Genomic DNA, 14,044 nt, shown 5'->3' with positions numbered 1-14,044 from the left:
CTTAGATAGGTGGGAACACTGGGAAGCCCGCTTCCTGGATACTCGCTTCGGAAGGGTGATACTCCTTGCTTTCGAAACTTGATGAGAACCTCGATTCCCCCACGCTTCTCCTATGCTTTTCACACGCTTCATCTATTCTTCTTATATGTTCTCTTACTCGACTTTTCATGTTTTTTATGTGTTTTTTTCTCTCTTTTCACTCACTTCCATGTGCTTTTTCTAAATTGGTAGTCAACCATTTTGAGATTTTGTTAAAAATTTAATTCTTACACTAAAAAATTATAAAATTTAATATTAGTCACTTTTATTTTAGTTTTTATTTGTGTTTCATTTTGATTCTCATTCAATTCTTGTATATATATTATTCCTCACTTTATGCTTCCTATACATTTTAAAATGCATCGCTTCTCGCTTCGGCTTCTCATATTGTTTCTCGCTTTCACTTTCTAGTCTGGCAACCTTGATTTTACCATTTAAAAAAATAAAAGACCTAATCCACCCCTAAAAGTAACTAGACAGAATGCTGGCGCTCGTTCCGGTCGAGCGCAGGCAATTGGCTAACTTTTACATGTATTTATGTATGCATGCATGATGTATATATGTATGCTTAATTTAACTTTGAACTCTTTACATTATGTTAGAAGTATTCAACTGAATGAAATGACCAAAATGCCCTAAAATGCGTCACTTTTTTGAAAATGTGTAATTATAGATTAGATCTTTTGTTTTGGAGGGATAAGAAGAAAGTCAAACACATTTTTTTAGAAAGTAACAAAGGGAATTTTTGAAAATTCTCTAAAAAAAGGTGAAAGTGACCTTTTTTTACCTTAAAAAGTAATGATATATTTAAAAAAAATTGTACTACTTTTGAGGGTGTTTCAATCATTTCAATCTGTTAAATGCTGTTATATGTGCATGTCTGGGATGCCATTATAAACCCGTTTCTGTTTTATCCAGGTCAAGGAACTTTTGGTCCATACTGCTAGTGTGAATGACCTCAGCTTTGACTCTGAAGGTGAATATATTGGAAGCTGCTCGGATGACGGCTCTGTTGTTGTAAATAGCCTGTTTACAGATGAAAGGATGAAGTTCGAATACCATCGTCCCATGAAAGCTATTGCTTTAGACCCAGACTATGCTAGAAAGTCATCATTCAGATTTATTGCTGGTGGTTTGGCTGGTCATCTTCTCCTAAAATCAAACAGCTGGCTGGGATATCGTGATCAGGTTCATCTTGTAGCTAATCCACTTGTTAATGATAATTTTCTTTCATATCGATAAGTTTGTTACACAAAAGGCTCCTTCAAGATGATATTTTATTGAGTGGCCAGAACACATTCTATTACAGGTTTTGCACTCAGGAGAGGGTCCAATACATGCTGTAAGATGGAGAAAAAGCCTTATAGCTTGGGCCAATGATGCAGGTGTGAAGGTCTATGACATGGCAAATGATCAGCGTATTGCTTTTATTGAGAGGCCACGAGGAAGCCCACGTCCTGAGTTGCTGCTTCCTCATTTAGTTTGGCAGGTTTGTTGATAAAAAGGCAAATTGGAACCTCAGCTAAAGCTTAATAAGGTCTCTGACCACTTATGCTTTATTTAGGATGATGTCCTGTTGGTTATTGCATGGGGGACTACAGTAAAAATTGCCTCTATCAGGACAATTTCATTGGGATCCAATTCCGCGCAAGGGCGTTTCCCAGCATCGAGTGCAAAGCAGGTGGACATTGTAGCTTCTTTTCAATCCAGATACTATATTTCTGGGATTGCACCCTATGGCGATGCTTTAGTCATTTTAGCATATATCCCAGAAGAAGAGAATGGAGAAAAGGGTGGCTCTACTGTTCCTTCTCACCAGGTCTTTTAATCACTTAATTCCATGATAAAATGAAATGATCTTGTATCCATTTTAAATATTTCATAAGTCAGTTTGTAAGTGTAGTTGCTTGACTGCACTTTTTCCTATTTTAAGCTAGGATTTATGGGACTTTGATGGCTGCGAAATGATTGAATTGATGCTGATTAGCAAAATTTGCTGATCAAGGTCACTGGAACTTGGCATTTACTTCAAAGACTATTGCTTTTCTAATATTATCAGTCTTGGCAATATCCTGGGAAATCTATTTCTTATGATATTAGAGTTTTTTTTTTAGTCTTGAAAAAGTTCTGGTGAAAATTTCAGCATAAAAGAAAATTTTAAGATAAGGGAAGAATCAGGTATGGCATTTTTATTAGTCTTTTAAGAACACTAGAAAGAACGTAAATTTACTTAAAAAGTGTAGTGAAATTAAAATACTTTGTTGAAGATAAATTATTAGAAATATCTTGATTTTTCTCAAAATATTCCTGATATTTTTTAATATCTGATTTTATTGTGATTTTCTCTGTATATTGATATTTTGAAAGATCACGGTATATTCCTTTTTTGAAATGCCTTTTAAAATGAGATGTCTTGAAAATATTGCCAATAATCGGTGACCCAGGATTTTTCTAGAATGTTGAATTGCAGCAAATTGTTGAACAGGTTTTAGCTCGATATGGAGCCCATGCACCCAGTTTGACCTGAATCTGGAGTCCTATGTGTAGTCACCATAGAGAGTGAAGATGTTATTCGATGTGAACTATAAGTCATGAATATCAGAACATTTTCAAAATTTTAATGAATTAACTCCAAAAAATCATGATGAATTGAAAAATTCAAATGTCAACCTCAAAATAAAGCTATCATGATATTATCGTGATAATTTCATTGAAAAACATTTCTCATTATTCAAAAATTTTAATACGATATTTTCCCTAGGAAAACCACTTGTTTTTTAGTTCCTCTGGTAAAAACCTTTGCTGATCTTATTGCAAGGTTGATGGTCATGACCATGCTGTGAACACAACCCACAGAGGATAAATACATGTCTTTGATTGCTAATATTGATTATAGTCTAGAGCCCTAATTTTACATGATACTGGATTTATTTATCCTCCTGTTCTGATTAATCCCTTTTCCTTGTAGAGAGAAAAACACCAATGGCTTTTTGGTGGAAGCTAATATCCTCTTTATGGAAATTTGTGGAGATACTAATCCATAACATGCTGTATACACAATGTTTAGCAGGGAAATGCACAGAGACCAGAAGTGCGGGTAGTTACCTGGAAAAATGATGAACTTGCAACAGATGCTCTTTCTATACATGGTTTTGAACATTACAAAGCAAAAGATTATGCACTTGCGTATGCTCCTTTTACAGGTATATGACGCCCTGGTTTTGTAGCTTGATTCTCCAATTGATCCGAATTGTTCTTTCACTCATTCTGCATTTTCTGGGTGTATTCATTTCAGAGTTGACCTAATTGCTCCTTGTGCCACTCTAAACGTTCTCCTGCTTGTGATACATTGAACTACTACTTTTGAAATATCACCATGGGATTCTATGGATGATTGAGTAGATTTATGTTTTCCTGATAGTTATTGTGTTCAATTGTAGGAAAAAGCTACGCAGGTGGGCAGTGGGCTGCTGGGGATGAACCACTATATTATATAGTATCCCCAAAAGATGTTGTGATTGCAAAACCTAGGTAAGAGTTGATTATTCTGAGAATGAATCATACCTCATCTTTTTTTTTACTTTTTTTTCTTTTTCTTTGAATTTAGAATAATGAAATAAAAAATCAAATGACCTGGGACTTATTTATTTTAATATATTAATTTATCACTCACCTTTTTGAAACCTTGTACGAGTCTGAATCCTTGACTCATTAGTCACTACCCTTGAAATCAACAGTATTACAGGGACTGTTCTTTGGTATCATGTCAGGAAAACTTGTTTTCATCCATCAGTGCCATGAAAAACCATCTCAAGTTTCTAGTTCACAAAGTTTGTGGACGAGGTATTTTTAATGGATTTTCAACTTCAACATACGGATGGAAGAGAAATGCTTGATGGTTGGGATATGAAATTGCTCCAAGCAATGGACCCTCATTCAAGGTTATCCTCCATCATGATTTTGAAAAATAAAAGGAAATGAAAACTTTAGAGTATGGAAGTACACGTTAGTTCTTTCTCTTCTAATATTGATGCAATAATTGTAATACTGTAGTTATATTTGTTATTTATCTTGTAACCAACTAAGCTATGGGCCAAATGTGTTTGCTGAACTGCTAAGTCGCACTTTCTAAATCAATGAGACTTTGGTTCTAATCTTAGTAGTCAAAAGTTCTAGGTGATGCCTAGGCGTTGATCCCCAGGCCTAGGTTTCATTTAGGCAACGGCCTAAGCCGCACATAGAACCCATATAAATATAATAATTTTAAAATAAAAATTCTAAAAATGTAAAGAATGGTAAAATTAGAAACATTTTATAGAGTTACTAAACTATGATCATAACTTTTTAAACATTTATAATTATAAATATATGTATGTATGTGTGTTTTCTATTTGATGCAAATGTTGAACTCGTTACTCGTATCAAACATTTCATAAGATACTTGATAGTCTTTTACCAAATATACTTCCTCAAAAGTTCCACTTGCATGCTTATACACATATAAGCAGATAGGAATCATTTTATGTTAAAGTTAAAACATTGTTTTTGAGGCTGTTGATGAGAGAATCTAAGAGTAAATGAGCCTAGGTTTGCTGGATCTGCTAACAAATCTAATGGTTGGTAATTATTGCATCTTTGGACATTGAAATGACATGTGTGTATGCATGTGCATTACTTGCCGTCCTATCCCTTATTTGGAGCAATATGAGAAGAATTTTTTTTGAAGTAACTAAAATACTCTCCCAAGTTTCTCATGTTCCTTCCCTTTTTCCCACTTAATAAATAAAATCCTTTTGTTTTTTTGCTAGTCCAAGGGAACCAACAACCCCACTCACTGCAGATTGGCTGGCCTCAGGTTGGTAAAATTCTTGAGGTCTCTCTAGCCAATAAGGCGGAGTCTTGTGGGCTTCACCTGGCTTTCCCAAGTTGCTGAATGTTGTTTAAATTTGCTTGAACTTCATATTTATTCTTTTTGCTTGCATTTGATGCTCAGAATGAGCCAGTTTTCAGAAACCATATTGCAACTTTTTTGTGTGTACGTGTGTGTGCATGCATGTGTTTGGATGGATTTTTTTGTTTGTTTAAGATATCATAATGCTTGCATCCGATTTGCAGGGATGCCGAAGATCACATTTCTTGGCTTCTTCAACATGGTTGGCATGAAAAGGCTTTAGCTGCAGTTGAAGCAGGACAAGGACGTACTGAGCTTCTTGATGAGGTGGGTTAACTTCAGATTTATTTCTTTTACTTATCCACATGTTCTACATATGATCAGTTGAAGATTATATGTGATTACCCTAATATATGTTCTTTTTGTGCTGTGTACTGTGACTTGTGAAAGGCCCAAGTTCCTTTGTTGACTCAATGCAATGTGCATAAGGGCTTGTATAGCTGTGGGTGCAGCTGGGTACAGATCAATGAAGAGTTGGGTGCAGTCAATAAGCTCCTGAGTCCTGACCTAATTTGACTGGTTATTGTCATCAGTGGTGGATGGGTTTATAACTAGAATACCAAGCGGAAAATGGGGTGAACATACTAGCTGCTACAAGAGAACTTGTTCAACAGATCAACATCTCCACCACTCTAATGCCATAAAATGATGGCTCTATCTAAACATACACAAGAATGACGTTGTTCATACGAGAAGGGCCACTTAGTGCCTGAACACATGCACTACAATCTGAAATATAAATTGGATAGACAAATACAAGAATGCCTCAGATAAAGAGAACAAAAACTCATAAGAAATGCAACTATATACAAATGAAGCTGCATACACTTATATGCATTTACTGTTTGGTGACTGGCCATTTTCATTTTCTCTATATACATTTAACTTTTGGCATAATCTTTGCTTTTTTGAGATTTCATTATTGTTCCCTACATTTTATGCCTGTCTTGTATGTTGCTGTTCATGTTTGTCTGAAATTGGTTGATATTCTGCAGTAAATATAGAACACTGCATAGTTAACCGGATTTTATTTGCTAAATGTAATTTGCTGACATTTTCTTGTCATCCAAGTATCCAAATCATTGGTCTTTATTCTGTCATTTTAATATTCAGGTTGGATCAAGATATCTTGACCATCTAATTTTGGAAAGAAAATACGCTGAAGCTGCTTCATTGTGCCCAAAGTTGTTGCATGGATCTGCATCATCATGGGAGAGGTAATACTTATGCCCTCATGGTCCTAGACCTAGTTTTTCTATGTTCAGATGTGCATTTGTACATTTTAATAACTGGAATCTTTCTCCCAGATGGGTTTTCCATTTTGCTCATCTTCGGCAACTTCCTGTTTTGGTGCCATATATACCCACAAGCAATCCACAGCTACCCGATACTGCATATGAGGTTTGTCAATATCCTGTTCAACTTCATCGTTCATGGTTGTGCTGCTGATGGTGTGGTTGCCAAAGATATGCTTTTTAAGTGCCATTGTCATTCTGCAGGTGGCACTTGTGTCACTTGCAACAAATCCATCTTTTCACAAAGAGCTTCTGTCGACCATTAAATCTTGGCCACCGGTTATATATTCTGCTATGCCTGTTATTTCTGCTATTGAACCTCAGCTTAAAGCTGCACCAGCAACTGAAACACTGAAGGAGGTAAGTTCATGAGACCTACTCTTACTCTCAATCTAGTCTTTCTATTTTCTTTTTGTTATTTTTATGTTCTAGTCTTCCTCATGTTATTCTCAATTTTTGAAACAGGCATTGGCTGAGTTATATGTTATTGATAAAAAATATGAGAAAGCCCTTGGGCTGTATGCAGAGGTAAGAAACCTAGATTCATCTTGTTGCCCATGAAATCTAATCAATCTTATGTCAATATGTTGATAGATTTAGCTTGTCTTTTTGGGCATCTGTTTTAGTACTAACTTTGAAAATATGCCTTTTTCCAGCTGAGGAAGCCAGAAATTTTTGAATTCATTGAGAGGCATGACTTACATGATGCTGTGCACGATAAGGTATGTCGAGTTGTTGACTTGTAGATGAAGTTTTTTTTTTTTAAATATTTGTTCCATATATGCTGATTTATTCACTTGTTGGTGTGATGATTTTGTTCCAGTTGAAAACTCCTTTATTTTGATAAATTCTTTCTTCTTTCATATTTGTGATGGATTTCTCCATTCTAGTCATCTTAGTATATGGTATTATAGTCATGTGATGTTAGTTTTTTATCACATTTCTATGTGATTGTCCTCGTTTTGAGGAATTTATGAAGTAATGAGAAAGGATTGAAGATATTATTTATTTGCAGCTGGGTTTCTCCGCTTGAAACTTAGCAAAAGAAATGAAGATTCTTACTTACTATTACTTGGATTGGTTTGTAAAAGTATCTTCAACAAGATACTTTAGTCGATAACACAACAACCTTAAGAATAAATGTGTGAACATACACACCCAAGAACACTTGTGCACAACAAACACAACACACCGAATCACAAATGTGCACTTGCACCCATAAGTTTCATAAATACTAAAGAGGTTGGGCTATAATCCCAAATCCCTTTTAAGAAATACAAGAGGAGCTGCCCATATATATAGGGCTTTGGAGGAGGCCTTGGGAGGGGCTCCACATAGTCGTTGGAGCCCCTCCAACGGTCACAAATGTGACCGTTGGAGGGGTCCAACGACTAGTGGGTTGGGCCCCTCCCAATGCATGTACAATGCATTAAATGAAAAAGCAAAAATAAATAAAGAAAAAAGAAAAAAAGAAAATACAAAAAACATATTCTTGAAAAAGAATATGTGTAAAATTCCTAAACTACCCTTACTATGACTATATATATTTTATATATATAATTGGTAAATACATATACATATATTATATATATGTATATGTATTACCTTATATATATAAAATATATATACGAAATTACAAGTTTGATTACATAATTTAACACCCCCCCTCAAACTTAGGGCAAGATGACCGATAGTTTGCCAAGAAGGAAGTTGAACCGCGGAGCGCACAAGGCTTTAGTAAAGAAATCTGCCAACTGATATTCGGACGTGACATAAGGAAGATCGATAACTCCTCGGAGATATGCTTCACGAACATAGTGACAATCCATTTCGATGTGTTTTGTCCGTTCATGAAAGGTGTGGTTCTTTGCAATGTAGATTGCACTTTTGTTGTCGCAGCATAGCTTGGTGGGTCCTTCAATTTTGATCCCCATGTCTTCTAGCAGTTGGTGAATCCAAACAATCTCCATAGTAGTAGTGGCCATGGCACGATATTCAGCTTCAGTTGAGGAGAGCGACACCTTTTGTTGCTTCTTGCATCTCCACGAAATTAGTGAGTCTCCTAAGAACACACAAAAACCAGTGGTGGAGTGACGGTTATTTGGATCACCTCCCCAATCAGAGTCAGTATAAGCAATCAATTTTAAGTCAGAGGAAGAGGACAGAAAAACTCCCTTATTTAGAGTACCCTTTATGTATCTTACGACCCGTAAGATGGCACTCATGTGAACGGATGTAGGCGCATGCTGAAACTGACTTGCAGTATGGACTGCATGGGATATATCTGGTCTGGTAATACTCAGATACATCAGAGATCCTACAAGCTGTCTGTAGGGTGTAGGATCCAACAGGGGAACTCCATCATCAATTTTCATCTTTGCTCCTACAACCGCAGGAGTTTCACACAGCTTCTCATCTGTAATACCTGACCTGTCAATGATCTCAGAAGCAAGCTTAGTTTGAGATAAGAAATATCCTCTAAGAGAGTATGCCACTTCAATTCCCAAAAAATAAGTTAAAAAACCCAAGTCAGACATTTCAAATTTATCTTTTAAGATAGATTTTATACTTTTAACCCCGTTAGAATCACTCCCAGTGATGAGCATGTCATCAACATACAGAAGTAAAATTACAATCCCTGCATTGGATTTTCTAACAAATAGAGCAGTGTCAGTAAAACAAGAGGAAAAACCATTCTCAATCATAACAGAGTTAAATCTATCATACCAAGCCTTGGGAGCTTGTTTTAGACCATAGAGTGCTTTCTGAAGACGAAGCACCTTTCCCTTAGGAGTCTCCATTCCAGGAGGAGCATCCATGTAGACTTCTTCGCTTAAATCGCCATTTAAAAAGGCATTTTTCACATCCATTTGATAGATGTTCCATTTGTTGATAGAGACAACGGTTATAAGACATCGAACAGTGACCATACGAGCTACAGGAGCAAAAGTTTCTTCATAGTCAATACCATATTCTTGACTATATCCTTTTGCAACCAAGCGAGCTTTATACCTTTCAAGGGATCCATCACTTTTAGTTTTTACTTTGAAAACCCATCTGCACCCTATTGTTTTCTTGCCTTTAGGAAGATTTTGAAATTCCCAGGTTTTGGCTCTTCTCAGAGCCTCAAGTTCATTGTTCATGGCATTAATCCATTCAGGGCATTTACGTGCTTCTTCAAAATTTCTAGGTTCTATATAAGAGTGGATGGCACTAAGGCAAACTCTATATCTTGGGGAGAAAGAGTCATAGGAAATGAACCTAGAAGGAGGCCTTCTACTTCTCTCAGTTCTACGAGGGATCACTTCATTCTGAGAGGCACTGGGACTGGCATCATTATATCTGTCAAGAGCACTCCTAAAGTTGTTTTGATCTCTATGAGAGTAGGTGATAGGGTCTCTAGGTAATTCAATAGGTTGATGTGACGAAGGAGACAAGGAGATGTTTTCCTCGGTTTCAAGTTCATTTGGGTTACTTTGATCTGACTCATTATCACTAGTATCATCGTCCTTATTCAATAAATCAAATAAAAAAGAATAATCCATATTTTCATTATGGGGGTCACAACGTTCAAATCCACTAACATTTTCCAAAAAACTCACGTTCCTGGAAACATACAATTTATCACTTTTGATATCATAACAATGAAACCCCTTTTGGGTTTCAGAATAGCCAAGAAAGGCACAAGGAATGGCTTTTGGAGAAAGTTTGTCATTCTTATCAGTAAGAACAAAACACTTACACCCAAAGACCCTTAACCTGCTATAATCAGGTTCCTTATCATACAGTTTTTCAAAGGGAGAAATTTTGTTTAAATTTTTCGATGGAAGTCGGTTTATGAGATAGACAGAGGTAAGGGCTGCCTCAGCCCAAAGATTTTTTGGAATGTTTTGAGAAATGAGCAAAGTCCTAGTTGTTTCAATGATGTGCCAGTGTTTTCGTTCGGCTAACCCATTTTGTTGAGGGGTTTTCGGACATGATTTTTGGTGAAGAATTCCAAAATTTTCAAGATAACTCTTAAATTCATTTGAGAGGTATTCTCCTCCAGAGTCAGACCTAAAGATTTTTAAACATCCATTGAATTGATTTGAAATCATCATGTGAAAACTTTTAAAGGTTGAAAAAACTTCATGTTTATGTTTAAGGAAATAGATCCAACAAAACCTAGTATAGTCATCCACAAAGATCACATAATATGAAAAACCTCCTTTTGACATTACCGGAGCCGGTCCCCATACATCGGAATGGACAATTTCAAATGGTTTTGTCGTAAACATGGATCTTTGAGGAAAAGGCAAACATTTCATTTTCCCAAGAATGCATTCATTACACAAAAAGTCACTTTTACAAAGATGTTTAACAAAAGGCAAATACGAGATTTTAACAATATTGGGATGACCCAATCTCTTATGCCATACATGAATGTCTTTGTTTTGGACAACGTTGCAAAATTGACTCTTGGGAAGTTGAAGAAAATCTACGTAGTAGAGGTCTCCTCTTCTAGAGCCTTCCCCAATCAATCTCCCGGACTGACGATCCTGTATCCAACATTTATTAGAAGAAAATTTTATATCGCAACCATGGTCCGAGAGTTGGGAAACGGAAAGAAGATTTAGGTTAAGGTTTGGGATAAAACGAATTTTTGGAACAAAGAAGTCTTGTTTTTCAAAATTACCTATTCCTTTAATCTCAAGAGATGTACCGTCCGCGGTTGATACAAAGGATGGAAAAGCACTTTTAGAAAAATTTGAAAGAGTGCAATAACTAGGGGTCATGTGAAAGGATGCCCCGGAATCTAAAAGCCAAGATGTCTTACCGGGGGAAGAGGATGACATAGCGGCTCCGGAAGTACCTCTTTTGAGAAGAGGTTGTAGGGCTTCCACGATTTGTTGAAGAGAAAGAGACTCACTTGATAAAGGGGGTCGTTCTTCAACTTGAGATGCCATAGCCGTTGCAATCAATTTCTTCCATTTAGGACACAAGGGTTTGATATGTCCGGGTTCTTTACAATGATAGCAAGTTACTTTGCTATAGTCTCTTTTGCCATACCGATCATTTCCTCCTTGACCTTGATTCTTGAAATGAGGAGGTCTATAGGTCCTCATGTTATTTCCCGGTCTTGACACGACATTAGCCATTTCACCATCTTCTTGAGTAGAAGAAGTAACAAGAATGCTAGGGTTATTTTTGCCAATCCCCATACGGGTTTCTTCACCACTTAGCTTGGTGATAACATCTTCGAGTGAGGGGGATGTGAAGGCGGAGAGAAGAGAGGACCGAACTTGTTCAAATTCGGGTCTAAGGCCATTTAAAAAATTGAAGAACCGGTCTTCTTCAAGTTGTTTGTGCCTTAATTCGATAGCCTCATCACTCCATTTAGGTTCAAGAATTGCGAGCTCGTCCCAAATAGAGGATAATTCAGCAAAGTACTCCCGAATGGTCATGTCATTTTGTTGGAGAGTCAAAGCCCTCTTTTGAAGAAAGTACTTGTGGTGTTAGTTTTTTATCACATTTCTATGTGATTGTCCTCGTTTTGAGGAATTTATGAAGTAATGAGAAAGGATTGAAGATATTATTTATTTGCAGCTGGGTTTCTCCGCTTGAAACTTAGCAAAAGAAATGAAGATTCTTACTTACTATTACTTGGATTGGTTTGTAAAAGTATCTTCAACAAGATACTTTAGTCGATAACACAACAACCTTAAGAATAAATGTGTGAACATACACACCCAAGAACACTTGTGCACAACAAACACAACACACCGAATCACAAATGTGCACTTGCACCCATAAGTTTCATAAATACTAAAGAGGTTGGGCTATAATCCCAAATCCCTTTTAAGAAATACAAGAGGAGCTGCCCATATATATAGGGCTTTGGAGGAGGCCTTGGGAGGGGCTCCACATAGTCGTTGGAGCCCCTCCAACGGTCACAAATGTGACCGTTGGAGGGGTCCAACGACTAGTGGGTTGGGCCCCTCCCAATGCATGTACAATGCATTAAATGAAAAAGCAAAAATAAATAAAGAAAAAAGAAAAAAAGAAAATACAAAAAACATATTCTTGAAAAAGAATATGTGTAAAATTCCTAAACTACCCTTACTATGACTATATATATTTTATATATATAATTGGTAAATACATATACATATATTATATATATGTATATGTATTACCTTATATATATAAAATATATATACGAAATTACAAGTTTGATTACATAATTTAACATGGTTAACAACTGGCTTATGCTTCCCATGACGTTGTCTGGGATGACTTTCAATGGGCAAAGTTGGAGGCCTTGCCTGGTTTGCAGTTTTCAAATCAAGCCTGCATTGCCTCACTCTTTGTATGTCCATTTGAGTCTGTCTTAAGTGTATCTCAGAACAAACCGGATCAACGCTATCAAATGGTTGAAGCAAGCCTTGTAACGCCCCAAAAACTTAAACCAGAAACACTGGGATTTTTTTTTATACAGCGGAATCATTTTATAACTCATGGTTAAATGAATGGAGCGATACAGGTAAAAAGATCTTCAACCAATCGGCACATTCTTTATTTCACTTCAGTTCATGAACTTTACAAAAGTATATTTACAAAGAACGAATCCCTGATGGCATATCAGTTACAAGTTGGCCAGGGAACCAGTAGATCAAACAGATGTCGAAACCTCTCCTGTAACCGCTTGTGGTGACTACTCAGGACCTGAAAATGTTAAAATAGAATAGGAATTAGACTATCACGTCTAAGCAGAAATTCTGTACTGATAGTGCAAGTATATCGTGAATCGAGTGTGTGGTATGAGTGTTATGGTTGAGTTTTAGTGCGTATCAAAATAGGTAAGCACTATATAAAAACAACAACAACAACAACTGCGCCTTCATCCCAAAACAATTGGGGTCAGCGATATGAACCAAAAAAGAAATTCATTTTGGGTCTTCCACATGAATCCTTTTCCTCCAATCATTTCTATCCAACGCCATGTCCTCGGTGAGGTTCAAAGCATTCATATCCTTTCCTATCATCTCCGTCCAAGTCTTCCTAGGCCTACCCCGACCTCTTTTAACTAATATATTTTCCCATTTCTCCAACCTTCTAACTGGAGCATCATTAGGCCTTCGCCGAATATGTCCAAACCACCGTAAACGATTCTCTCGCATCTTATTTTCAATGGGTGCAACACCTACCTTCTTACGTATCTCTTCGTTCCGAATCTTATCTTTTATTGTATTTCCACACATCCATCTAAGCATCCGCATCTCAGCTACACTCATTTTTTGAATATGATGTCTCTTGGCAGCCCAACATTCCGTACCATATAGTAAAGCGGGTCTAATAGTCGTCCTATAAAACTTTCCCTTCAACCGCAATGGCATTCTACGATCGCACAGCACTCCAGTAGCACTTTTCCATTTCATCCACCCAACCTTTATCCTATGATTTACATCTCCATCAATTTCTCCATACTTTTGAATGATGGATCCCAAATATTTGAAATAATCATTCACCGGTATATCTTGCTCACCAAGCTTCACTACACTCCCATCACTACTTCGTTGCTTACTAAACCGACATTCCATATATTCAGTCTTACTCTTACTCAACTTAAAACCTCTAGCTTCCAATGTCTGTCTCCATAATTCTAACTTAGCATTAACCCCAGCTGTAGACTCATCAATCAAAACAATATCATCAACAAACAACATACACCACGGTACATTTTCTTGAATTGATCTCGTAAGCTCATCCATCACTATCG

The 14,044-nt window shown here is 36.7% G+C and overlaps 1 protein-coding gene across 3 annotated transcripts in view; it reads left to right on the top strand.

The window, feature by feature from the left end:
• LOC149821481 (vacuolar protein sorting-associated protein 41 homolog) overlaps positions 1-14,044 on the top strand; it is a 56,120-nt gene that overhangs the window by 29,333 nt on the left and 12,743 nt on the right. For 2 of the 3 annotated variants that reach the window (XM_089982017.1, XM_089982015.1), the window contains exons 2-12: positions 958-1,227; positions 1,349-1,528; positions 1,604-1,858; positions 3,107-3,242; positions 3,480-3,570; positions 5,155-5,257; positions 6,104-6,207; positions 6,298-6,391; positions 6,490-6,645; positions 6,751-6,813; positions 6,942-7,007. In XM_089982017.1, the coding sequence (XP_089838143.1) occupies positions 958-1,227; positions 1,349-1,528; positions 1,604-1,858; positions 3,107-3,242; positions 3,480-3,570; positions 5,155-5,257; positions 6,104-6,207; positions 6,298-6,391; positions 6,490-6,645; positions 6,751-6,813; positions 6,942-7,007 (1,518 nt within the window). The remainder of the gene's footprint in view (positions 1-957; positions 1,228-1,348; positions 1,529-1,603; positions 1,859-3,106; positions 3,243-3,479; positions 3,571-5,154; positions 5,258-6,103; positions 6,208-6,297; positions 6,392-6,489; positions 6,646-6,750; positions 6,814-6,941; positions 7,008-14,044) is intronic. The other variant, XM_089982016.1, reaches the window with a different exon arrangement.

The sequence above is a fragment of the Nuphar pumila genome, chromosome 12 (assembly GCF_984573655.1).
Source record: "Nuphar pumila chromosome 12, dmNupPumi1.hap1.1, whole genome shotgun sequence".
Classification (NCBI taxonomy): Eukaryota; Viridiplantae; Streptophyta; class Magnoliopsida; order Nymphaeales; family Nymphaeaceae; genus Nuphar; species Nuphar pumila.
This window is presented reverse-complemented; position numbering and strand designations above follow the sequence as displayed.